Below are 24,873 nucleotides of genomic sequence, written 5' to 3'. Positions count from 1 at the left end.
GGGGATGGTAGTGAGGTTGGATCCAGGTTATCCTTAAGGTCTCTTCCAACTCAAACCACTCTGTGATTGTAACTCCTCGTTTTGTTTAACTGATTTTTCTTTTAGTAAGAGGTATGGCTTCACTCCTATATTTGATTTTAACACCACACTCAAGAAAACAACACTCAAATATACATAAGCTGCTGGAATGAACCAGCAGTACAGGAAGAGGGCCTAGTTTAAGTTTAACGATGAAAATTCCAATTATAGTCTCTGCAGTAGGTTCAGCAGCTGTCTGAACCACGAAGAATGACTGTGTGGTTACATATGAGCTGCTTAAAAAAGTGTCTGCAGCAGCCTGACTTGAGCACAGATGCAGGCGTTGTATACTGAGTGTGTGAGTGGAACATTAACAGGAGAAAGGAACCTATAACAAACAAGCTTGTAAAAGCTTGTTTGGTGCTCTTACATACACATATCTCTAGACTTAGAGTACATTCCCTGCTCCCACAAAAAACTGCTGGATTAGAATTTTTAACATGTCTAGGGAACATTTCTGAGACCAGCTACAGATATAGCAAGACATCCTGCAAACCAAGAAACTGCAGACACAAGCCAACAAGCACATGATCATACTTCTGGTCAAGCAAAATGGCCTATAGAAGACATCACTTCTAACCCTTTAGTCAGAATCCAAGGTTATTTACATGCTTACAGTGTGCTTGGTGAACATGCAAGCTGAGCTTTCCTAAGGATGTAGATACATACACAGTTTAACCTCTACTAATATTTTCTCTCTATTGCACAAAACTGTCCTTTAGACTATTCCTTAATGGCAAATGAAAAACGTTATCTCAAAAGTTAATACATTTTATTTTATTGAAGAATTATAATATATCTAAAGCAAAAGACACAAGTTCCAATTTGTATTTGACTAGTTATAAATCACTACACTATTTTACCTACACTTTAAATTTTAAAAAGTAACTGAAAGATAGTTTTGGAAAGGAAGAATAAATTTTAGAAAATCAGCTTAAAAAACCATAACTTGCAGAAAAAAACAACCATCTGCACCAATAATAAAGGGAGTTTTCTTTAAGCACTTTAACAAATGATCTAAACCAAACTGTTAGAACAGAGGAATGTGAATGACTAAACAAACCCTTCAGTAAACATTCCCCAGCTGCAGTTTTCAGCCTAATACCAAGTTTAAATGTGGAGACTCCATCTACCTTCTGCAAAACGATAAAACTTCAGAAGCAAAGCAACATTATATGACATACATGACTCACAAACCATAGTCACTGCAAAAAAAAATCCACTAGACAGTTATCTCTTAAAAACAAAAAAGACACCAGGACTGGCACCAGTCTGCAATGCAAGAAAGAGCATGTGATACTTAGACACTTGTGTATTAGTTTAAAAATAAGCTAGATAAGCATGTGATGAGTGACAATTTTGTACTTGACCTTTGCTTTAATAGCTCCTTTTCAAAAAGTCCACACAGACATCAACAAAACTCCTAAAAAAAAGCTAAGACCTTACATCTATCTCATCCAGTCTGCTGAAAATAAACCCTAAAACCAAAATTCTACATAAAAAAATAAAAACATATGTTCTGAAGGACAAATTCAGAAAAATATTTTTTCTTTAAAAAGCATTGAGGTCTTCTTGTAAATCAAGCTGATGAAATTCAACATGTTAAGAGACAGAAGCTTGGGGTGTATATTTCCAGTGGGAATATTTCACTCTGCCTAGCAGGCAAGGAATTTGGAAATAAGAGTTCCTCTTTCCTGAGGCTGACCAGGTCTACAGGATTGCACAGGAAATTCTTTTAAGTCAGGAAATGAGGATGCATCCTGCATGGGACAAGAAACCCTTATTTAGGGTATTACCTTCTAAAGTGTGAAACCACAACATTTACCTCTGGAGTAAGGGTCTCCATCAGCATTAAGCAAGTCTGTTATCCACAGTGTTTGTATCTAAATCCTCCTGAGTTTTTTCTGTTGCTGTTTATATTTATTTAAAATATCCCAGAATCACAGAGTGGTTGAGGTGGGAAGGGACCTCTGGAGATCATTTAGTGCAAGCCCCCACTGCTCAAAGCAGCAGCAACCAGAGCAGGTCCAGATGGCTTTTGATTATCCCTAAGGATGGACACTCCACAACCTCTGGGCAACCTCTGCCAGAGCTCAATCACCTCCACTGTGAAACAAGTTTTTTCTTACATTTAAATATAATTTCTTATATTTCACTTTCTGCTCCCGACCTCTTGCTCTGTCCCTGGAGAGTATTGAGAACAGCCTGGCCCCGTCCTCATTAGGCACATACATGCACACACTGAAAACCTCACTTTCACAGCCCTTTCACTGGGCCTACTCCAGTCTCTCCTTATCTGTCTCATATCAAAGAGCTCTGGCCTTGACCCAGTAGTACTCCAGACGTGTCCCACCAGAGCTGGGCAGAGCAAAAGGATCATCTCCCTCCACCCTCTGGAGATACTACTCAGCGCAGCTTGAGAGGTTGTCACTCACCTTTGCTGGCTCATGTTTATCAAGCACTTTTTTTGGTGAAAAGAAGCCTTAAAAATGTGGTTGGCCCATTTTAAACTGAAGATAAGGAGATATATGCTACAGAGTTTCATATTTTAGGCCTAACCTCACAGTCAGTTTTGTGTTTTATCAAAATATGTATGATGGTGTCAGTGGTGATACGATGTTTCAGAAGCAAAGCTGTTAACCACAATCCTAGTAGCACACCACGTTCTTTTAGGCTTCTTCACTTTCATTTAGTGCATTCAAAATACAGAGTAAAGACTTAAGAGTCCCCAACTACTCCTGATGTAGACTAAGAATCTCCCTAAAAATGGGCAACCAACAGTAATTAAGAAAAGAGGAATTAATCATTACAATTAATCATCAAAAGAGGTAAAAAATTAAAAAAACTAAATTTTCATTTACTGCCACCCCTCCAAGAACAACTGTTCTTCATCCTGAAGTCAAAACCAAATATGGTAACTTCAGAGAAAATTTCTCACTACTTAAAAAAAGTCAGACAACTAAACTCCATTTGGAAGGATAAAGCCTGTTTTAAGTAACACTGACACAATCCCACCAACAGGCACTCTGGTTTCTTGACTCCTTGGGAATGGCATGCAAACAGGAAAGCACCAGCTTTCAGACTTGCAGTCGTGTCTGCAAGAAAGGACATTAAAGAGAATCACACACGAAGTTCCACTTTCATCATACCAGGACTATTTCTTTTGGATTCACATTCTTGCTATATAGAACGAGTCCCTGAAGATGTAAATAAGCCAAAGGAAAAAGAACAGATTAAACAGAGGTCTGAAGACCTGTCTCCTTCACATGATGGTATACATGACTTAATGCTACACTGCTGACTATAACTGTCACATTTAGGCTCATTCCATATAGACCTTTCATGTCTGGAAAGATACTTTATGCAAACACAAGTCCGGAGCTCCAGTGAACACCTGACATACGGATGTAAACTTTTACTTTGGGGAGTTTTATCTACCAATACACTTCATAGGGACAAAGAGAAACATCTGATCCTAATTTTCTAGACACAGTAGTTGGTGAACACTTGCCTGAAGCGCTCTGTATATCTTGCTAAACATCAGAGTAGAAGGGAATATAGAACATTTGTACAAACCTCACTCTACACACCTCAGCAGAACTAGCATGCTGTAAGAAGTTATACAACTCCCTTTTGTTATACTGTAAATATGGATCTAAGATCTTATTTTCCCACCTTTTTTTCTTCCTCTCAATTGAGTCTGGTCTTAGGGAAAAGAGGGATGACAACTTGAACAAGGGAACTAATGGATGATCTCTGTAAACAGAGAAGGAGCGTGTGAAGGATCTTCTCTACTCAGGGAATTATCCAGTTCAGTTAATCCCAAACACAACTATTAATAGTTGAGGTGGAACCAACTCCAGGCACTTCTCAAATCTTCACTTCTGCATTTGTATTTCTCTACTTGGAAAAAAACCCAAACATCTTCTAGGTAAAAACCAAAAAAAGACATGGTTTTCCACACCCTCCCATAATTAGTATCCAGTTGACAGAGAAAGTAATTACCTTTTGTGTGCCCTGATTTTGCAAGTCCCCCCAAATTAGCACAGTACTGTTGCACAGAGCTCTGCAGCAGAGCCCAGAAACATCTCAGCATTTTTTGTGATCTGTTGAGTACCCTCAGTTTCTAAAGCAGCAACTTGCCCAGAAATAGATGATCCTGAAGGGACCTCAAACTCAGGAATTCAATTTCATTTGTACTAGTAGATGGTTAGTGAAAAAACATGTGTGATTTCTTAGATACAATTCATTTTGGTACAGTGTAAAAAAAACTTAAAACAACCAGTCAAAATAAAATTTAAAGCAAATATTTCAACAGGTTTTTATTAAGACTCCTTGTTGGAAAAAATTTTTGTACATCCACAAAAATTTACCATTTATTGCCTAAACTGCACAGCTGGGGATAGGGGACCCTTCAAGTGCCTCTTTCAAACTTAATCATTCTTGGTGTAAACACTAACTCTTCTAACATGCATCTTGTAAAAGAGAAGGAGAAGGAACACAGAAATCTGCTGTAAGCATCTTATTTTTTTTAGCACAAATAAAACTATTACTCAATTTAGTGTAACTCATTTCTGCAATCAGGAATTTGATCTTATTCATGACAGTCAAGAATAATACAGAAATTATGCAAATTTTGAGACTCTTCAATAACATCAACAGATAAAGAAATAACAGAGATAATGTAAATTATCTAAAAAATATAGGTCTTGTAAGCTAACAGGCTAAAAACTCACAGCTGATTTGAACTTTAGCATAAATATCATACTTAAAGAGCATTTTTTTTCTTTCCCATATAAATAAGCCATATAAAGAAAGATATTATCCTACATAAAACATTCAAAATAATTTTAATAATCTTGAAACATGTTACATTGGATTTTATGCCATCTATTCTCTTCCAAGCACAGTCTTAATATTCAACTATCATTTATTATTTGCCAATTTTTAAAAGTACCTTTTCTTCAGTGATTTTGCTCTTATGTTCCATATTCCTGATCACAGTTTAAATGCCTTGTTCCTCCTTATTTTTCAAATCTTACAAATGCATACATGTAAATGAGATTTTTATATTTATTTATTTATTTATATTATTTTCTTTTAAGCCCATACATCTTGTTCATGGAAAACTCTTTTTCCAGTAAAATTCTCTCTAGGTCAAGTCTAAGAACAAATTCAATCATAAAACATGTCCCAAATCTGATCCCTATTTTTATATCTCCCTTAACACATTTTCCTATCAGGTCTCAAAAAAAATTCCACCTTGACCTGAAAGGGCACAAGAGACACTTCAGTCAGACCCTTTGACAAGATGTTTTCATTTTTGGTGACATTTAAGACATCATACTGATGCCAGCAAAATAAGTTGGTTTTATTATTAGGCAACTAAAAATTACCTGATTCTGCTGACGAGCAGTAAAGGCATGAGCACTTAGCTTCAAACACTTAGGTTGTATAACACTTCAAAAAATAGGCCACTAAAACACCCAAAACTCTAAGCACATAAAAGCCCAGGCATTTCTTATACTAATATTCAGTAAGACAGTATTTCTGGAAAACAATGGATTCTCCAGTGCTCGTCTTGTTTTTCTAGTTTGGGGTTTTTTTATGTGAAAAGTTGGGACTAAAGGCAACACAATATCAATTGTAAGTTTGACATAGGAGTTTATTTCTCAGTATTTAATGTAATCTGAGAAATGAATAAAGTGTTTCTCAGTATTTTGTCCAGATTTCCCTTAGGAAATACGTATGTGGGTGTTAAGAGAAGGGACACAGATGAATGCTCTGCTCAACAGAGAGGAATTTATCTCCAACCTCAGAGAGCATACTGATGTCAGAATTACAGATATATGAAATTACAAACAACTTCTAAACAATCTCTTCTCAGACAGATTACAAAATGCAGCTTGTTTTGCGATCCAAAAGCACTTCTGCAAGTAAGCCATCTGCCAAAGATGCAGGCAGGAAGTCACCTTAGGATACTCCTGTGCTAACCTGTAATTGGGTTCCAAAACATTAAAGCTGTCTCATCTTCTGAACCTGCCTTCAAAATCAGGAATCTGGTACTGAAAGGAATGAGCTAAAAGTGCAGCAAACTACATATCATAGTTACACAAAGCAAAATCAAGCCTGGTTCTTCCCCCCCACCGCCCACCCCCACTCTCAGCCTTTCCCCCTGAGTAGTTTAAGTTGAAAACTGTGGATTGTGTTAAATTCTGGTGATCTTCCTCTTGGGTTAACAGTCACAGAACTGCGCAGTGTGGGAAGCCACCTAGTGACGGAGGAGCACAAATATGCTTGGAGCTGCCCAAAGTTTTAACGAGATGACGCAGTTGGAGCATGTGATTACCGCTGTTTTTCTCACTGACTTGCAAGTTGTGTGGTATACTAGAGTTTAGAGAATTGCACAGTGATTTCTGGCAAGTTTTATGAGTCTTACTAAGTCTTGTAAATGATCTCTGAAATAGCAAGTTTTTCTCACGATGAGATGTATAAGAGCAAAAGGAATTATATCAAAACGTATAAGGAGAAGTTCTGATGCAAATTTTAAACTCATGGTGGCACTATGCAGAAAAAGTTCAAGTTTGTGAGGCTGGAAGGAAACAACCTAAGGGAGGCAAATGTGCAAAAATGGAAACAATCAAAACAAACTATTTTCTTCTAACTTGATGCAGAAGTAATTCAGCAGACCTGAAGGAAGAAGTTTTCATGACCCAGAAAAAACAGCTGTAGATTTTACATGTATTTAACCAGCATTTTCAAAATTTGAGAGCTCACAAAACATGAACACAAAACACTGAACAGCAAGATTTCCAGGCCAGTAGTGCTCAGTGTGTACAAACAGTGTCATAATGACTTTTGCCTATAGCAAAGAAATTTACCAACATGTACTTTCTGACTCCACAGAAAAACCTCACTGAGTGAGAACTGCATATGACAGAATTATGAGAAGAGCCAAATGGACAGTGCAGATTTAGATGTCAGTTTACTTTGACATCATCAAATAGCACCACTGAATCAACAGGCACAAAATCCATCATCATAACAACAGGGAAATTAAAAATATATGTGAAATTGCCAGTGTATGTCATTCTGAATAGCAGAATAAAGACAAAGAAACAGCTATTTATAGAAATAATTCTTAGGTGTCATGTGTCAGCAAACTTAATGAAAGACTGGACATTCCAGCATTTCCTGGAAAGGATAAGATGCATGCTGTTCATAGAACACATGCTTCTCCTAGAGTCATTTTAACAACATTAAATAACAGCTATGAAAAATACAATCTGAGAATAGGAATACAAGTTTTTGAGCCATACTACAAATGATGTCACAACTGCAGGTACTTGATGTACTAATGACAAAAGTCCTTTAAAGACTCTGCACTCTGTATTTTTTTTTTCTTTCAAAATTACTCTTGGCAGAGGATTATGCTCTAATCCATACAGGGAAAGTAAAGAAGCCCAATTCAGGATTACTTTGTCATTGAAAGACGGCATGACATCAGAGAAATTCAGATCCTATAGCTAAGGATTTTCACAAGTGCTGTACTTGAAATCCCAAGCATAGAACTGGAATTCAAAGAAGTTCAAGCAGTGAAGACTCTAAAAATGAAAAAGAAGTAGCATTGCAAAGAGAGTAATGGTGGCATGTACACAAAGGTATGTACAAAGCTAAAAAACAAGTGACTTAAAGCATAAGAGAAAAAATTATTTCTTACAGGCAAATACTTAGTGAAAAGTTTATATGCTAATTACATATTTAATAGAGGTATGAATTAAACTTTTTGTATATAAACATCCTCCTTTTTGTGAGGGATCATCTTGAATTCAAGATCCTATTCCTTTCAAGGTTAGCATGGTGGCAGACATTTACTCTAGAGGGATCTGCAAAACATCTACATCATATTCACTATTCATCAGAGCAATTTTGTACAATACAGATGAACACAAATGGTGGAAATAATGTGGGCAACAAGAGGAGAAACTGAAGATATCAACAGCTTCCACCTTCCCAGCAGCAGAAAGGAATTTACCATATTAAACTCTAGACAGTCCCACAAAGATGACCAGGCCTGATACTTCTGTGTGATGAGGAGGACCACAACTACCTCCACCAAGAGAGAGAAAGGGGTACCTCCTCCTCCTGCCCTCAGCTGTTGACTTCCATGAGCTACCAACCCCTGTAAGCTGCACCAGCAGATGCAAGTTTGGGCACTGAAGAAGGTACAAGTCCACACCCCCAAAGTGAGCTGCAGAAGACAGAAATAAAGCTATTCAGGAGGGAGGAAATGGTCCTTTCCTGGCTCAATTCACTTCCTCTCTTTCCTGCTTTCTTAAATTACCTGTCTGCTCTAAGCTGCTGAAACAGCACTTGTAAAAAGTGCTTGTAAAACATACCACTTTTCTGCATAGGGAAGTACAGGTGGGAGCAGGGACATTCTCAGCAATGAGACACAGGAACAAGACAGAGACACAGAACAGAAAGGACTACGAGCACAACAGCTGGTAAGATCAGAATGTGGGCCACACTAATAGATCACCACTTTATAATAAACAATACAATTTTCCCAAGTTTTCAGTGAAATTTCTACCATGAAGCACCCTAAAGATTTTGTAGCACTTTTTGGAGCAGACTACTCCATATAATTTCATACTCGTTCTACAAATTCAATTGTAATAATTGCAAGAAGTTAGTAATAACTAAAAAAGAGAGAAATCTTTCAGAGACTGTCATCAATATGCTATTTAAATATCTAATTAAGAAATAATGACCTTAGATGTGAGTTACAGTAAGTTGCACTGGAAAGAAACTTTAGACAAAAAAGGAGATTGTTAAGACTTTCTGTTGTAAACAACTGGTTTTCCTTTTCCCTCAGTTACAGCAACGTGGTTTCTGCAAGTTTTGGACTACTAGCTTTTCAGATTTTATTATTACAATTAAAATGCCTAGACACATACAATTATGCCATCCATAATTTTCATTATGGAAATTGTTTTGTGAATTGTGCCAAAACAGAACAGATTGATATCTGCTACATGCATATTTGAAATACCTGTTTGGCAGATAGTATAGCTAAAATCTAAATATATGAAGATGCAACTACTGATTAAAATATAAACAAAAAGCCTGATGCAGAGGTTTCCTTTCAAAAACACATACACAACCTTTCTACACTTTCTACTTTCCCTGTTTCCAGGAAACTGACATGATAGGCTCTAGCATGTCATCAATGTTTGAGCTAAACAGTTATGGAAAGTGCCTATTTAAATATTATAAGGTAAGGTAGGGCCAAAGTAATTATATACAGCTTCATATTTCCTGGGGAGTTCACTGTAAGTGTTTACCTTGAACTCCACTAGAAGTAGATACAATTTTTGTTCATGTAATATGTAATTATATACTAACTGTATTATTGTAATCCAAAGAAATACTATTTGTCCCCTCCAAGCATAATAATGAATGTAAATCAAAACATGTTTTCATCTTGTATTTTAAAAATCAAAATCGTCTTTTGACTTCAGCATCACTTACATGAGTACCTTGAAAAGTAAAACATTAAAATATGGAAAATGTGCATGTTATTAATAAACAAACTAAAAGAGGTAAATGGAAGATGTGGAATTCATCATTTTAAGTACTCAGTCAAAGATTTTTGCAAAGTATGAGCAGATTTGTAATTCAGACTCACTATTCATTCAAAATGGGGACAGCAATATTTTAGAGGGCAAGCATTGAAAGCATTGTGTCATAGCTGGATAGACAAAAATATACAAGCAGTTGCCAAAAAAGCCAGTCTATCACTTTCAAACAGTAGGTGGTCCAATTTTTCACATACCAGAAATATTTTAATTTTCCATCTCTATATATATTTTTATCTACAGATAACTTTGTACTAAGGAATAGATTTCAGTTAACAAGAGTAAACACAGAAAGCCAAAGAAATATCTTGTTCTGCTGAACTGATGAATTACTACTGAAATATCCCACGAATTTCAGCACAGAAAGGCACTGGCTTCACATGCTCTCACACTTAAGCCACAACATCCTTATCTGAGAAATCAAAGATATTTAGATATGGTTTCAAGATGGTGACACCAGAAAATTCATCCCTGTTACAAAGAAATCAGAAGTGATGTGAACACACAAAGCATTTTCTAAGGTGGACCTACAGGTGTACATGATGTTTGCTGAATGCCACAAAAAAAACCCCAAAACGAAAAAAAAAAAAAAAAAAAACAAAACAAAAACAAAAAAACCAAAAAACAATAACCAACCAAATAAAAAAAAACAAAAACAACCAAAAAAAAACCCCAAAAATACCAAAACTCAAATTACCTACACTTTCAGGGACAATATAACTCCTGGGTATTTTATATATTCAATATATAACAATGCTGAAATGAAATATATTGAAAAATTATTACATGATCTCATACAAAGTAAAATGCAGCTCTTGGAGAAAATTCAATTTTCATAGTCCCCAATTTATAAAACTGAAAAATCTGATTACAACAGAAAATGATAATGAAATAGAATTTTAATTTTTCACAATACATAATCAGGGAAATATTCCTGCTTGGGGAAAATCAGGATTGACAATAGTAACTCTTTAGCTTCTTTTTAATGCTAAATTTTTGGTCACTTGATTCATAAAGTAAACTGAGATCTATATGTAAAACCACTTTTTAACATGACTTAATACACCCTACAAAACTAGCAGGATGCATCAAGCTTCTAAGCACTACTATGTATACTCACTCTCAGCATAAACTTTGTTAGTAGGGGCTGTCCCATGAGGAAAAAGGTCGTAGTTCATCAACACAGAGTACTAAGCTTGAAGTGTTATGCTTTAATTAGCATTTAATACACAAAAGCAGATCTGAAAATCTTTCTGAGACAAAGTAACATGCCGGTCTTCTGTAAGATGCTCCAGCACTGCAGGAATAATCTAGTCTAATACATGCATGTACATTGCTATGCTCCTTTTGGTTTTGAATTCCCCAATTCAGTGTGTTTTAATTCTTCTCTAGCCAGTCATATGAGCAGTGTAGTAACTTGCCTGCTCCATTAGGAGAGGTGGAAACTTCAAAAAGAACACAGAAAGTACTGCAGCAGACCTATGTGCAAACCTATCCACCAGGAAATTCTAGTGTGGGCTCATTCAGGTGGTATTACACTCTTCTCATGCTTCCCAGGTGCCCAGAAAAAGCACAAATAAAGTAATATTTGAATGTATGTGAGTGGTAGTAAGGGAACTCAAGTCGAACCAACAACAAAGATACATGAGTAATAGTCCAAGCTGCAAAGCAGATGGAGAATTAATTAACATGTGGAAAAACAAGTCTTGATCCCATTAAAGAGTCCTGTCTAGGTGGCTACATGGGTTATGAAATGGCACTAATGAAGATGAGACCACAAGGAGAAAAATATTTTTACCTAGACTTAAATGATGCTGTAATACAAGATTAATTTGAGAACATTTCTCTTTCTTACTTCAAACTAACAGAATAATCACATTAGGAGATTAGTTTAAAAATATATGTCTTTTTTCCAAACAGCATTTAACATGCTTTCCTACTACTATTACCTGCCTTGTTCCAGTAAGATGATGACCTGTACAATGCTTATGACATAAATAAAAGTGGAAGAGATTTAACCAAATGTCCTTAGTTCAAAGCAGAAAGTTATTTTGGAGTACAGTGACAAGTCACTGCTTCTAGGTTCAGGTCTACTAATACTACTGCAGAATTAAGATTAAGACAGTTATCTGGGCATTGTGACAATCCCTGGTTTTTAACTGCCTGTTCCATAGGAAAAAAAAATAATAATAATAATTGATTTGAAAAATATTGCAAAGTGTTTTCTAAGCAATAGCAGAGAAACCAAACCATACAGGAAGAAAAGGTCACTTATTTCTTACGGGGAAATTACAGAGGCCAATCTACAGCTTGTCTGGGATACTGGGATGGTAAAGACTTCTTATGTATCTGCATATGGAAAAATGAAGACTCACTAACATATCTTGGCGTGTCTGTGTGGTAAATCTCTTGTGCCTCCATTCCGGCAAGTCTGCAAACATACTTGGAAACTCTGAAACATGTCACTCCTGGGACAGGAACTTTTCTCTAGAGTCACAGTCTGATGACAGAAACCACCAACTGTCATAGTAAATTAAACAAATAGGTTGGATTTCTCAATAAGAAAACAACAACCCTCAGGACAATCAAAATTAGTAGGAAAAAAATGTCCATTGCTTTAAAAGAAAAAAAAAAACTAAATAAAAAAGAGTGCCAAACACTGAACAAGACACAGGTCCCTCTAAAGGCAGAGCAACACATTTTTAGGGACAAACATGGCTCTGTGTAAAACCTCTGAGCTGGCTCATGACTGACAGAAGTAGCACCTGATCTTCACAGATACTCCATAGCCGGGGGGGGACGGTGTTTTGGTTTATTTTTAATTATTATTATTATAACAGACTGCAAAGTGTAGTGGAGACACAATATGTCTGTCCCTTGATAGGACAGGTATGATTTAGGCAAACAGCTGAGGACATTCACGTGCAGCAGCATTCTGGGAAAAACAACCACAGAGGGACATGTGCGTATGTAGGCATGCATTTGAGCTTGAACAAGTACAAAAAAAGTTCACAGGTACTATACAAGAACAGAAGTCTTTGGGTCACAAATTTTTCTTCCTCCATTTCTGAGAGAAGAAGGAATCAATAAAAGAAGTCTCAAGTCCAAGCTACCAAATTCGACACCATCTTGAGTTAAGAAACAAAGACACAGATGTATGGGTATGAGAGATAACTTAACAATCGGCATTTCTGGAGACTCCCAAAAATCAAGTGGTCCTTCTGAACCCCCAGAAGAATAGCTTCAGCTGGCAGATGTCCATGTACATAAAGGAGTTCATCCTGCTGGAGAGGGAAAGGGGTTAACATGAGCCATGGAAGACTCCAGTGCACTGGGGAGGAGGGAATATACATGCTCCAATAAGCCTTTTCTTCCCCTACAGAATTACAGAAGAGTCCAAGGTTTCATTAAAACCCCAGCTGGAAGTGGTAATTCAGCACCACCTGTCACAGCCCCGTGACGACTCCCAGGCCCTCGCTGACCTGCCCAGCCTCAGCTGCTGCCTCCACAGCCCATTCTGCTGCACCAGGAGCCCCAGTGAAGCTCTGGCTTTTCTTCTCAGACCTGCCTTGAGGTTAACCTGCCTACCTCCAGCCCTGCACTCTTCTCCTCAGACCTGCATTATTCGTACTCCTCTCCCTAGGCCTGTCTCCACCTCATATCCTTTTGATCCACACTGGAGCCCCTGGAAAGACCCAGGCTGTGAGTGACTATTTCACCATCCAGGCATGTGGGGTGACTCTTAGGACTGTCCTGTGCAGGGCTAAGAGTTGGACTCTATGATCCTTGTGGGTCCTTTCCAATGCAGCATATTCTGTGATTATGGAATTTTCCATGTCTGGGACTGCTCAGGAGTCCTACTACCAGCCCCCAGCTTTGCCCCATACTCGGGCCCCATGGCACCCTGCTCATGCTGCTCCCAAGTGCTTATCATCTAACAGTATCAGACAAAAATATTTCAAAGAAGGAAATCACTATTTTTAACCAAGTGTCTTTTACTATTTTAAGATGACTTAGTCTGATCCAAATTCACCTCTTAATATAAGAACACTGTACCATAAAATAGTCTTCAAAGATTTCTCCAGTCTCTACACAGAGAAAACTCAGGTCCAACGTGGTGTTGGTACTAAAACTTGACATAACAAGACTACTAAGGCAAAGCTGATAAAATTACCACAGTCAAATCACAGTGACTAATACATTTTATGTCTTGTTCTTCGTTCATTACATTTTTAAATTTTCAGAAACTGCTGAGCACTGCTCCTTTTAAAGCCACGCTGTGTATTTCAAACCCAAACCAATACGCCAAAAAGTCACCTACAACACACAGCTGGAGAGGCTAAGAAGAGGAAAAGGGAAGACAAAGACAGGAAAACCTAAGAATCTGTGTTTCAGGAGAGAAAAGCAGGCTATACAACACAGATTGAAACTAGTTAATTTAGCTGTCTTATACAACTAACTTGTTTGTTTGAGGCTTTAAGAATGCTTTGGCCTTATCAAGACATATTTAACTTTTTTCTCCATGAAACAGATATGTTTTTGTGGTTTCCAGTATTTTATTATATTATCTTATGGTAGAAAATAGATATTTAAATTGACCTGAGAACAGCAAGAACTACTACACAACATGATTTTTGTTTGTATCAGGTTATAAAGGAAAGGGTTTCTGAGACTAACTTCTTAGGAGATGTTAACAGTCTGCAGCTTGATCAATTTGGGAAGTAAGTGTTTTTTCAAAACCCAGTTAAAAAATATAATCTGTTAAAAATATATTTTTTAAAAGTTTCAAATTGTTGCTACCCTCATGAGTCACCTAATGCTAAGTGTATAAACCCTACAGTACCCTTGTATTACCCTCTGTAATTAAACTAGCAATAACCTGATATTTGAAATAATAGTATTTCTAATTTTCCTATCTTAAATTAATCACCATACATTAAAAGATATGAACAAGACCATAGCTCAATTAGCTTACAACCTTGACAACATTTACAACAAGAAAGATATTGTAACATTATACTGTGATAAATATTAATGGAAAGGAAATTTTTTTACCATCTGAAAGTCAGACACAGCCAAATGTAAAAAAATGGTTTTAATCATGAAAAGGATTTTGATGGGCACAAACAAGATGTTCACTGGAAAGAAAATAAGGTAAAGAATTTAGAACACTTGAAGTAACTGCACTGAAGAGCTTATAACCAGACTTCAAAACCAAACCATGAACAAAAATGCAGTTTAAAAAGGTATTATAATTCAGCAGTATGACAAAATGTCACCCCTAGATTTACCAGAAGTCAGAGGAAGAAAAAGTAACCACACTAAGCCTTGAACTGATATTCTGACCTAAACAGCACACTAGATTTCATAGCAATTATGAAGGACACATTACTAAAAGACAATGGAGTACGAAAGACTATATTATCAAAACTCCTCTGTGAAATGTTTATGAACATGCTAATCTAAACTCAGAACTTATATACACCACTTTTTTTTTTTTTCATTCTAGGCAGTAAGTTCACACCTACCTGGGATGCCCAGAGCAATGCATTTTAAATTTAACCACCAGGGAAATTACTACATAAGTTGGAGAAGATGAGAAAATCAGAAGAGGACTTGTGTGATTTTTGTTGTTGCTTCTTTCTCTTTTTTTAATAAATTGACAAAATGGAAGGATAACAACTGGCCTTGTTAGAAGGAAAGCAGCAAGGGAAGGAAGATTAAAATAGAATTCCTCAAAGTAGGAGTACAGAACAGAAAAATACTTGTAATCTTATGGGGAAATGGGCATCCAGATGTGATTGACAGGAGAGAGTAGCTTGTTCAAAAGAATATAAAAATGAAATATATGAGTGATGACTCTTTACAAACAGGTTAGAGGAGCAAGACAGAAGTAACTGTATCTAATTTAGCCATTAGTACATCTGGGCTGACAATCACATCAGACAGATCTTAACAATGTTTACAGATCATAGTAAGTCACTAACAATATTCTGGAACCACCATCTTAGAAATCAAAAAACACAGAATGAAAAAAAACCCTATAAATGGTCTTTTCTTCTCGTAAACAAATAAGCAAGGATTTATTTTCCAAAACTAATGTAATTTAACATCTTAAACTATTTAAAAGTGGTAATCCTGCCTCCTTCTGGGTAGCTGAGGAGTAGTACACTAGACCTGCAGAAAGAGATAAAAGGGATTTCTCTGCAGTACTGAATGTTTTGTAAGTTTGAAAGATTCTTACCCTGTATTGACGGAAATTATTTCTATCAGTGGATTCTTCCTAATCTTTGGCAAATCCAGTCGGGCTCCCCCCAAACGTTTTCCATTATCCTTTTTTTGACCCAGCAGTCTCACAGAATGACCTTCAGATTAAACAAAAAAAATGCAGTCATTACAAAGAACAAATCTCATCATAGTTGTTTTGATTTGCTCTTCTTCAGAAGTAGTGTTTATATTTCAAAGACTGAAAATGAGAATGAGATGTAATAATATATTTCCACCAGCTGGAGCATTTAAAAGGAGACACTGACAGGTAAAATAAATCATCTTAAAATGAGCAAATTATTTCATCCAATTATCTTTTCACACTTGCACTTTCAGTTTTATATGATTAAAATTATCTAAGCAGTCTCACTTTCAGATTCTCTAGCAAATAACAACATAGCAATAATATGTAAATGAGTTGTACGGCAGGATCAAAAGACTCTTCCCAAAAATTTCATTCAAACCTAAATTAGTAGGTAATAAACAACAAAATACTTTTTTAGCTTATTATATGGAGAACCAATACATTTCAAGGTTACCTGACTGTGAAAGTCTGAAAGTGCTGTGAAGCATATCCTCACATGTCCATGGCGAAGCTGACTACCAAGATTTGCACATATTCCTCTCACACCAGGACAACTGCAGGTCAGAAAACTGCCTCACAACTACTTTCCTGAAGCCATTTATATTCAGAGAGTAAAATACAAATAATTTCACCAACTGCTTACAACATCAGTCATACCGCGACAAGTCCTATATTTAAAGAGCACAAATGACAGGGTTTGCTGGTATTTCGAAGCAAGAACTAACAATGAAGAATCAGAAGTATGTGTGTATTATTGCATAAGGTAGTCTAAAGTGTTACCAAGTTATAAGCATAAAACTTGTACCATTTACTCCACAAAGCCTAGAACAGGCAGATGAGAGACAGCAAATGAAAGCTAATGGTAGATACCTGAACAGAGCTGGAAAACAACAACTCAAACTGGCAGGAAGAGAAAGTATGTGTCTGTTGAACTTGGAAAACTCCCTGATAGTAAACCCTACAGCTTCAATCTGCCAAATATTTCAGGAAAGAAAAAACTAACCTTAAAATAGGAGGGGTGTAAGAGGAATGCATGAAACTATAGAGTACAAGTTGAGTTACATCTAGCACAGCAAAGCCTATGACCAATTCAAATCAATTAAAAACTGTATTACATCAAAGCTCCTAACTTACATTACCAACAGATATTTACAAAATTAATTCCTTCATCAGTCAAAGCCTTCCCTCCCTGCCTGTTTTGAGTAGTCATAAATTAATTTTTGAATAATGTGGCATTCATGCTCTTAATTAATTTCCTTGGTATGGCAACAACAGCCTGGAAAAAACTCAACTACTTCTAGAATAACATCTTCCTCAAGTTTATTTAAAGATACATAAAAATTCTAAATCAAAAATGTGATCTAATGAACAAGTGAGCAGGACTGACCTGATAGAATAAATGTTAATACCATTAGGAGACATAACGGTTAATACTGAATGAAGACATCAAAATGTCGACAGGTAACAAAAGGCATTACTTCTGCAGTTGCATTTGACAAAAATTTCATTACATCCTGTGGTGAATTTAGTAATATGGTGCTTGTGATACTAGCATTTGCTAAATTACTCACTTCTACCTTTTCCTGAGAATAAAAGCAATATCCTTGTCTCACAATACCATCAGTTATTTTCTAATTTAATGCTTCATTGAGGAGCTGCGAGCATGGCACCATTTTATTTACCTGTATAACAAAAGTGAGTGCCTTAAACCAGAAACAGAGAACATTCCTTTTTGTATTTCTTAATACTGGGGTTTATTTGAAATAAACCAGTTTATCCATTTTTAAAATATTCAGCTACATTGCCATATTAAAGGTGCATTTGGATTTATGGCTAAAAATACAGTGGAACCATTCACAGTAGTTTTAAAACAATCAGGCTTAACAAGAAGTTACCCAAAATTTAAAATCCACACACTTAGAACTGGGGTCAAACCACCATTCTTAAGTTTAAAAAATAAAATAGAAACAACAAACCACAAAACCAAACTGCTCCCCTCCCCAAGTAATGTGTCAGAGTGCAGAACCAGAGAGGCCTCATCTCCTCAGAACACAGACCCTCACAAAGAGAAGCCATGTCAGTTACTGCTCTCTAACAGGAATTTAGCTCATGCTCACCTTTCTCAGAGCATTACTCAAACAGGCAACCATCCCCAAAAACACCTCACAAGATCAGGACATTCTACAGACATAATATAACTTATAGGGAGAACAAGACTGATCATCTTCTATTGTCAGAGACTTCCTTTATTCAGGAAAGAAACCCCAGCTCTGTGACCATCTCACACGTGTTCCACTGAATGCTAACACCCACCCCAGCCTTGAGCCCGAGCTAAGGAAAACTGTGGCCTGGCAATCAAATATAGCAGCTTATGCTCACATAAAATACACTTCTCATATTCCTCCTGAAGGACACTGCAGTTCAAATTAATATGAGGCTTGTAAGACCTGCGGGGTACTCAAGAATAACAACATCCCTGTACTTTTTAGTCCAGACACTAGAGGCTAAAAAAATGCCTCTAGTGGGAGATGACTTTTAGCAGAGACTTTAATGCTTCCAGAAAGCAAGCGACACACACAAATCCAACTACTGTGACTTGTGTGGCAGGCACACTTAATTATTTTTCTTAAGAAGTAAACCCCCTCAATTACAGTATTCGTGACCTTAAATCCTTTTTCCCCTACTCCATACAAGGACTATTTTGTTTCATTTTAAGTAATCACTAAAGCATCTATTTACAGAGTTGTTACTATTAATAAAACATAACTTGATAAACAGTGAATCATACTTTTTCACATGCTGTAGATCTTTTTTTCCTCATACTTATTTCAGGAAAACTTAAAAATAAGTATTTTGCCATCTTTGACTAGGAAAAAGCTAAGTAACTTTTATTTTAGATTGTCTAACCAGCACTATTAAGCCCAGAGCAACATCAGGCTTAACAGAAAAAGGAGTAATTCTAAATCTCATTCATGACCTCCTCTCAAAGCTTAGAACGGGACAAAACACTGCAATTAAGCTTTACTTCTAAAGCATTTTAAGTGATTAAGTTACCTTCTCTCTGACTTTACAGGTTGCATAACTTACCTAAGCAAAGCAGGTGTCTCAAACTTAAAAGGAGTCTTTCTTTTCATGTTTATTTTGTTTCTTTCCTTTTTATTTTTTTTTAACTTTTGTACAACATTCTTGAAAACTGAGTTAATCTCAAGTCTATTACCATAATGATGAGTGCTCCATCTCAGATATCAAACAAACACCACTCCTTTTTTGAGGGCTTACTCTACAATGCAAGCTTTGAAACACAGCTTAAAGACACACAGATCTAGTCAGGTTAGATAGGAAAGCCTAAATGATCTAGGCCTATTAACTGCTATAAAAATAACTTTTCTACTTCTACATAGCCTAGGAGCAGATAAAATTCTATTAAGAAAAAATAAAACAAAACCTGAAAAAGTTAATTAGTGGTTTAGGTCATGCTTCAGAGTAGATTTTCACTAATTAGTAGATAATTAATACAGATTACAACTTAACAGAAGTACTAACCAAGTCCAGCAAGGACACTTGCAGAACAGAATCACTCACAACAAGTGCAAATGAAACCAAGCTAGGAACAATTTAAAATTAATCAGAGCTCTCTAGTTTGCAGAACTGTTTAATACTAACTCATCTTTACATGGAAGTCAGTAGATGCAGTTCACATTACTTGGTACTATCTGCAAGAAGGATGAGATTTGAATGAAGTAATCAGGACATTAAATCCCATTGTTAGTCTAAAAGAGGGCATTTAAATATGTCTAGTTTGATAATTCAGTATGCAAAATGAAAATATTTTCAAGGTATTTCACTTGTTAAAAAGAACACAAAGAAGCAGCACAGTTTTAAAGGCACGTACATATACATTTAATAATAAATGTATGTGCTTCAGGATTGATGGAGAAGGCCCAATCTTGAAATACAAATATATGAAGAGAACAGGTAATGGAATTTCTTTGTCATAACAGTATAGCATTAAATGTCCTGTGAACCTCAGGCTACCATCAGATCTCTGTGACCTAGAACCACAGAAGCATGCTAATGATATTGGAGCAAACAGATTCAAATGGGACTGGTACTTTCATCATTTATTACAAGAATAAGTCAGGGGCAAGTAGCCTGACTTAGTAAATTTTAGTAAACTTTACCTGGCTATCAGCATCATATCAGGTACTAGTAGATCTATATTACAATAGTCAGCTTCACTCTGTCCATAGGCTGGGACCCCTCAAGAACTGCTGGGAAATTGTAGCTGCTTGAAAGATGGAAGAGGGCACCCACTGAGGGTCCCCTGCACACCCCTCTGGAGCTATACATTGTGCATATGAAACACAGCTCCCAGCCAGACACAGACTTCTTAGCTATTAGCTTCAAAGTTCAGTGCAGATATCTCAAGCATCTCAAAACCACGATTTGACAGAAAATCCTCAAAGATGCAGGAAACCCCAGCCTTGGCAGCAACCATTTCTATTGTTTTCTGCTTGTTCTGTTAGCCACTCTCTCCCTTTCCCAGTTACATCACTATGCTTAGAGGTTATTCACCATTTCCTGAAAGACGCTTTTTTCCTCACAGCACAGCTGCCAATGCACTGTTCTGCACTTCTCAGATTTCTCTCACCAACCTGTCTGATCTTCTCCAGCATCTTTAGGGAACAGGATTAAGCACTATTTCGTGTATTCTTGCACACATTTCCTTCCACCACTGTTTGGTTCTTAATGAATAGAGAGTTTCCTTTCCTCAAGGTTCGCACTGGAAAAAATAGCACATAGGAGCAGTGTAGCTAAGGAAAGGAAGGTAAAAGCACATGAAGGAAAACCAAAGTAATACATTTCTTCAAAGTAAATTAAAGGAAGAAGTGTAAAGAAGAACCAAAAGCAGCAATAAAGACTGAAAGAAGCATCAAGCAAGGGCAGACCATAAGCTCCTCTCAATCTTTTCTCCCTGCCCTGCAGCACAAACATGCTGTCCCACAGCAGACATGACTGATTTCAAAGGAATTCCCAAGCTCCCCAGAGCAATCACATGCTGTCAGACACACACAAGTGCAAAAACAAGGACACTAATTGGTTTAGGACTCTGCTGTGTGGATGCTCCCACCCAAACCAACTCCAGCTGGCCAGCAGCACATTGGCATCCCTGAATGTCATCAGTGGCATTTCCTGTCACAAGTAAATTCAGGGAGCAAAGAAAAGCCAAACCTAACTGAAAGGTATATGCCCTGTTCCTGACCAAGCAACTAATACAAATCATTCTCCTTCTGGATCAGTGAAGATGGGAATGTTCTGTAACAGTGAAACTCCTTCATCTGGTGTAGGCAGGAATAGGGACCAATTCAGACTAATGCTGTCAGAGTTACTTCTCTTCCTTGTGTGTCACTGCACCATGCCTTGGGCCAAGTATCCAGTCCCATTAGGATGCTGACAGCAGGTGGTATGTTTGATCCAGTCTCTGCATTCAAAACTCTTTCATAAAAAGATTGCTTTCCATCCTAGACCAAATAAAAAAGATTCATAGAAATGTGCAGGCATTACTAAGCTTACAGCACATTTGCAACTAGCGTGAAATAAAGAGAACTAGTAAGTGTTGCACTTGGAATTAGCATCCAACAATAATACTGCTTTGGAAGACTCTGGAATGTGAGTGTCACACCAGTGAAGACAGGAGCTTTTAAAAATTAATTTAATGTAATTTCAAAAACAAGATATTCAGTAGAAATGGTCTGCAGGTGTCCCATATTGCTAAAATTCATATACCACTTTCTCTCCATTAAACATGCAATAACCTCTTTATTCTTGGCATGTTTCCAGGGTATGACTCAATCATAACACTGTCTTGTAAGTACTAAAACCATATTGTACAAGAAGTCATACAAAAAAGAGATAACTATTAGCAAGGTATTACTGTCCATGTAAAAATTTCACCAAGTTAAATTAAAAATATAAGTATTCAAGAACATTTTTGACACATCCATGGTATTTTCCTCTCACAGCAAAAGCACTTGAAATGCCCTATTAAGGCACTATTTCCTTTTTTTTTTTCAGGATTCAATAGCTTCACCCTACTTATTCTGAGATCATGCAATGTTATTGTCTTCCTGAAAAAGGGCCTGAACGTTAAATCTCCTGTGAGCTCAAAATGCCAGCCACAATTCCACAGCTCAGAAGGACAATACTAAGAATCGACTACAGGAAGAGTTCCCCTGACCCTCCATCCTCACCTCTCTCTGAAGAAATGTATTTGATTAGGATCAAAGATTCTGCTCAAAACCTCAGGAGATCCTGGAGAGAAAATTTCCAAGGGGAAAGACATTTTGAATCAGATAAAACAGGCTGCATTATGAGGAAGGGAAGTGCTGAAAGCAGGATTGTCAGAGCCAGCTGCAGCAGCACAAGTAACTTGGCTAATGTTTTGGGGTGTGCAGCCTGAACAGAACAAATTTAGCCTTAGAGTGAAATGCTGAGCTGAACTTCCTGCTGTGTGAAAAATCATGAGGTACTTTTTACATTTACCAGCCACAAGGATTCTCTAACAGAGCTAAATACAGGTGAGTCTAACCAACATGAATAGGACAGAAAAATAGGGATGCTGTAAGACAGTCATTCACTCAAAGCATGGAAAAGAGCACATACAGATCTGGAAGAAAATGCACCTTTTCCATGGACATCACAGGATCATTTAACAATGAGGAATCACAATTGTGATTTTACTGAGATTTTTAATCTGTTTCCCACCCAACTGCTTGTTTTCTTATTCTGTGGCACTGTTTATCTCCCATTCAGTTTCTGTGAGCTACTTACAAAATAAAGTCATAACAGTGACAGTTATAATAGGGATAGTCAGTTCTATCAGATTTATAAATTAAATCAATGAAATAACTACATTGAGAAAAATAATTACAAAACCTTTCTAAAGTCCTGGATCATGTCACATACCTAATAGTCCCTGCATGCCCAAAAGCATTTGAACAGACACAGCAAAAACAGCAATGAACTTTCTTGTAAGAGCAAAATCCAGTTGATGGTAACAGAAATCTCTTGCCCCAGCAGGGACAATTTTAATATTGAGCCACATAATTTTTGATTTTTTACAAAAGCAATTAAAAACTGCCTTTGCAGAAACTGTTTCTCCACAATTACAGTATATTCCTAATCGTGCTCCATATTTTTATTTAAATTACAGTCTACAAAGCTGAACTCTCTGAGCTGAAAGTGGCACAGATCATGGTATTACTATTTGGAACTCATCAGTACCTTTCAGTAGATCACACTTTTACTAAGCAGCCAGAAAGGGGCAATCGAAATACAACGTGGTGCTCTCACTGAAGAATCTGAATAAACCTTCATTTAAAAACCATACAGTGGGACACCTTCCAGCCAAGTCCTTTAAAAGCCAATATTGTTGTCAAAGTAGTTCTTAAATAACAGGAAGAAGAAAAAAAAAAAAAAAGCTACTTGTTTGAGTAGTAACACTCTTTCTACCCTTAATGCTTTGATAACAAGAAAAAATTTATAATTTTGTTTAAATAGGAGTATCTCCAAAATTGCCAATCCAGGGCACACAAAACAGAGGCAGGTGACACATACCACATTATGCCACTAACCTCAGTGATTGATACATACAACTGAGTGATTGGTGAATCTTTTAATCACACTCATGGTCCCAAGTTACTGACTCATTGTGTAACTCTGTGTATTGCCCACTGAAAACATGATTTCAATCCCACCCAAATTCCTTAAGTCTGTCAAACACAGCCCCTGGCACAAGTTCATAGAACCATAGAATTTATAGCTATGGGGTTGCAAAGGTCCTTAAAGATCATCTAGTCCCAACCCCTATGCCATGGGCAGGTACGTCTCCCACTAGACCAGGTTGCTCAAGAACACAGTTTTTCCAGTTAGTGCCTTTACTTTTCCACAATCTCAGTTTAAAAGATACTTCTACCTCCTAGAAATAGCATTAGGGACGTGGTACTGGCTGCAGGGGCCTCTGCAAGGAGAGGCCAGGGCTGCCAAGTGCCAGATCCAGCTGGCTCCAGCTGCCTCCATAAGCTCTGCCACAGGGCACGGTGGAACCCCACAACTGTCACAGGTGTAAAAAAGGGAAAAACTGTCTGGCAGTGAGGAAAGAAGTGTGAAGGAAAGCCCTGTGAGCAGCAAGGTGAGAAGAGAAGGAGGATAAAGAGAAGAAGCAGGAGGTGGTGCAGGCACCCCACTGGATTCCCCTGCAGCCCCTGGAGAAGAGCACAGTGAAGCAGGACATCCCCCTGCAGCGGAGCAGGGGAGCAGCAGCCTGGAGCAGGGCTCCTGGCACCAACTGCACCAAGCCTGTGGGACCCACACCAGAGCAGCCTGCTCCTGAAGGACTGCACCCCTGGAAGGACCCACGCTGGAGCAGTGCTTAGGTCCCCAGAGCCCACAGGAATGGCCCAGGCTGAAGCAGGAGGACAATGTGGGGAAGCAGAATCAGCACAGAGGGGCTGCATTGGGCTGACCACAGCCTCCACACTCATCTCCCTGCACCACTCAGGGGGAGGAGATGGAGAAGTCTGGGATGAGAGACTGAAGCTGCGCATGGGAAGAAGAGGGGTGGGGGAAGGCAGCTATAGTTTCTCACCACTCTATTCTATTTTTAACTGGCAATAAATTAAATTAATTTCCCCCAAGTCGAGTCTGTTTTCCCTATGATGGTAACTGGTAAGCGATCTTCCTGTCCTTATCATGACCCAAAAGTTATCCCATCTTATTTTCTCCACTGCCCTTGTGAGGAGT

At 37.4% G+C, this 24,873-nt stretch overlaps 1 protein-coding gene across 4 annotated transcripts in view; it reads right to left on the bottom strand.

The window, feature by feature from the left end:
- The window catches only part of CDKAL1 (CDKAL1 threonylcarbamoyladenosine tRNA methylthiotransferase), a 377,880-nt gene that overhangs the window by 219,222 nt on the left and 133,785 nt on the right, over nucleotides 1-24,873 (bottom strand). For all 4 annotated transcript variants that reach the window (XM_088053806.1, XM_005525251.3, XM_014254558.2 and 1 more), the window contains one exon: nucleotides 15,964-16,084. In XM_088053806.1, coding sequence (XP_087909932.1) covers nucleotides 15,964-16,084 — 121 coding nt within the window. The remainder of the gene's footprint in view (nucleotides 1-15,963; nucleotides 16,085-24,873) is intronic.

The sequence above is a fragment of the Pseudopodoces humilis genome, chromosome 1 (assembly GCF_049639895.1).
Source record: "Pseudopodoces humilis isolate 2021_Gansu_Grassland_sample_001 chromosome 1, ASM4963989v1, whole genome shotgun sequence".
Lineage (NCBI taxonomy): Eukaryota > Metazoa > Chordata > Aves > Passeriformes > Paridae > Pseudopodoces > Pseudopodoces humilis.
This window is presented reverse-complemented; position numbering and strand designations above follow the sequence as displayed.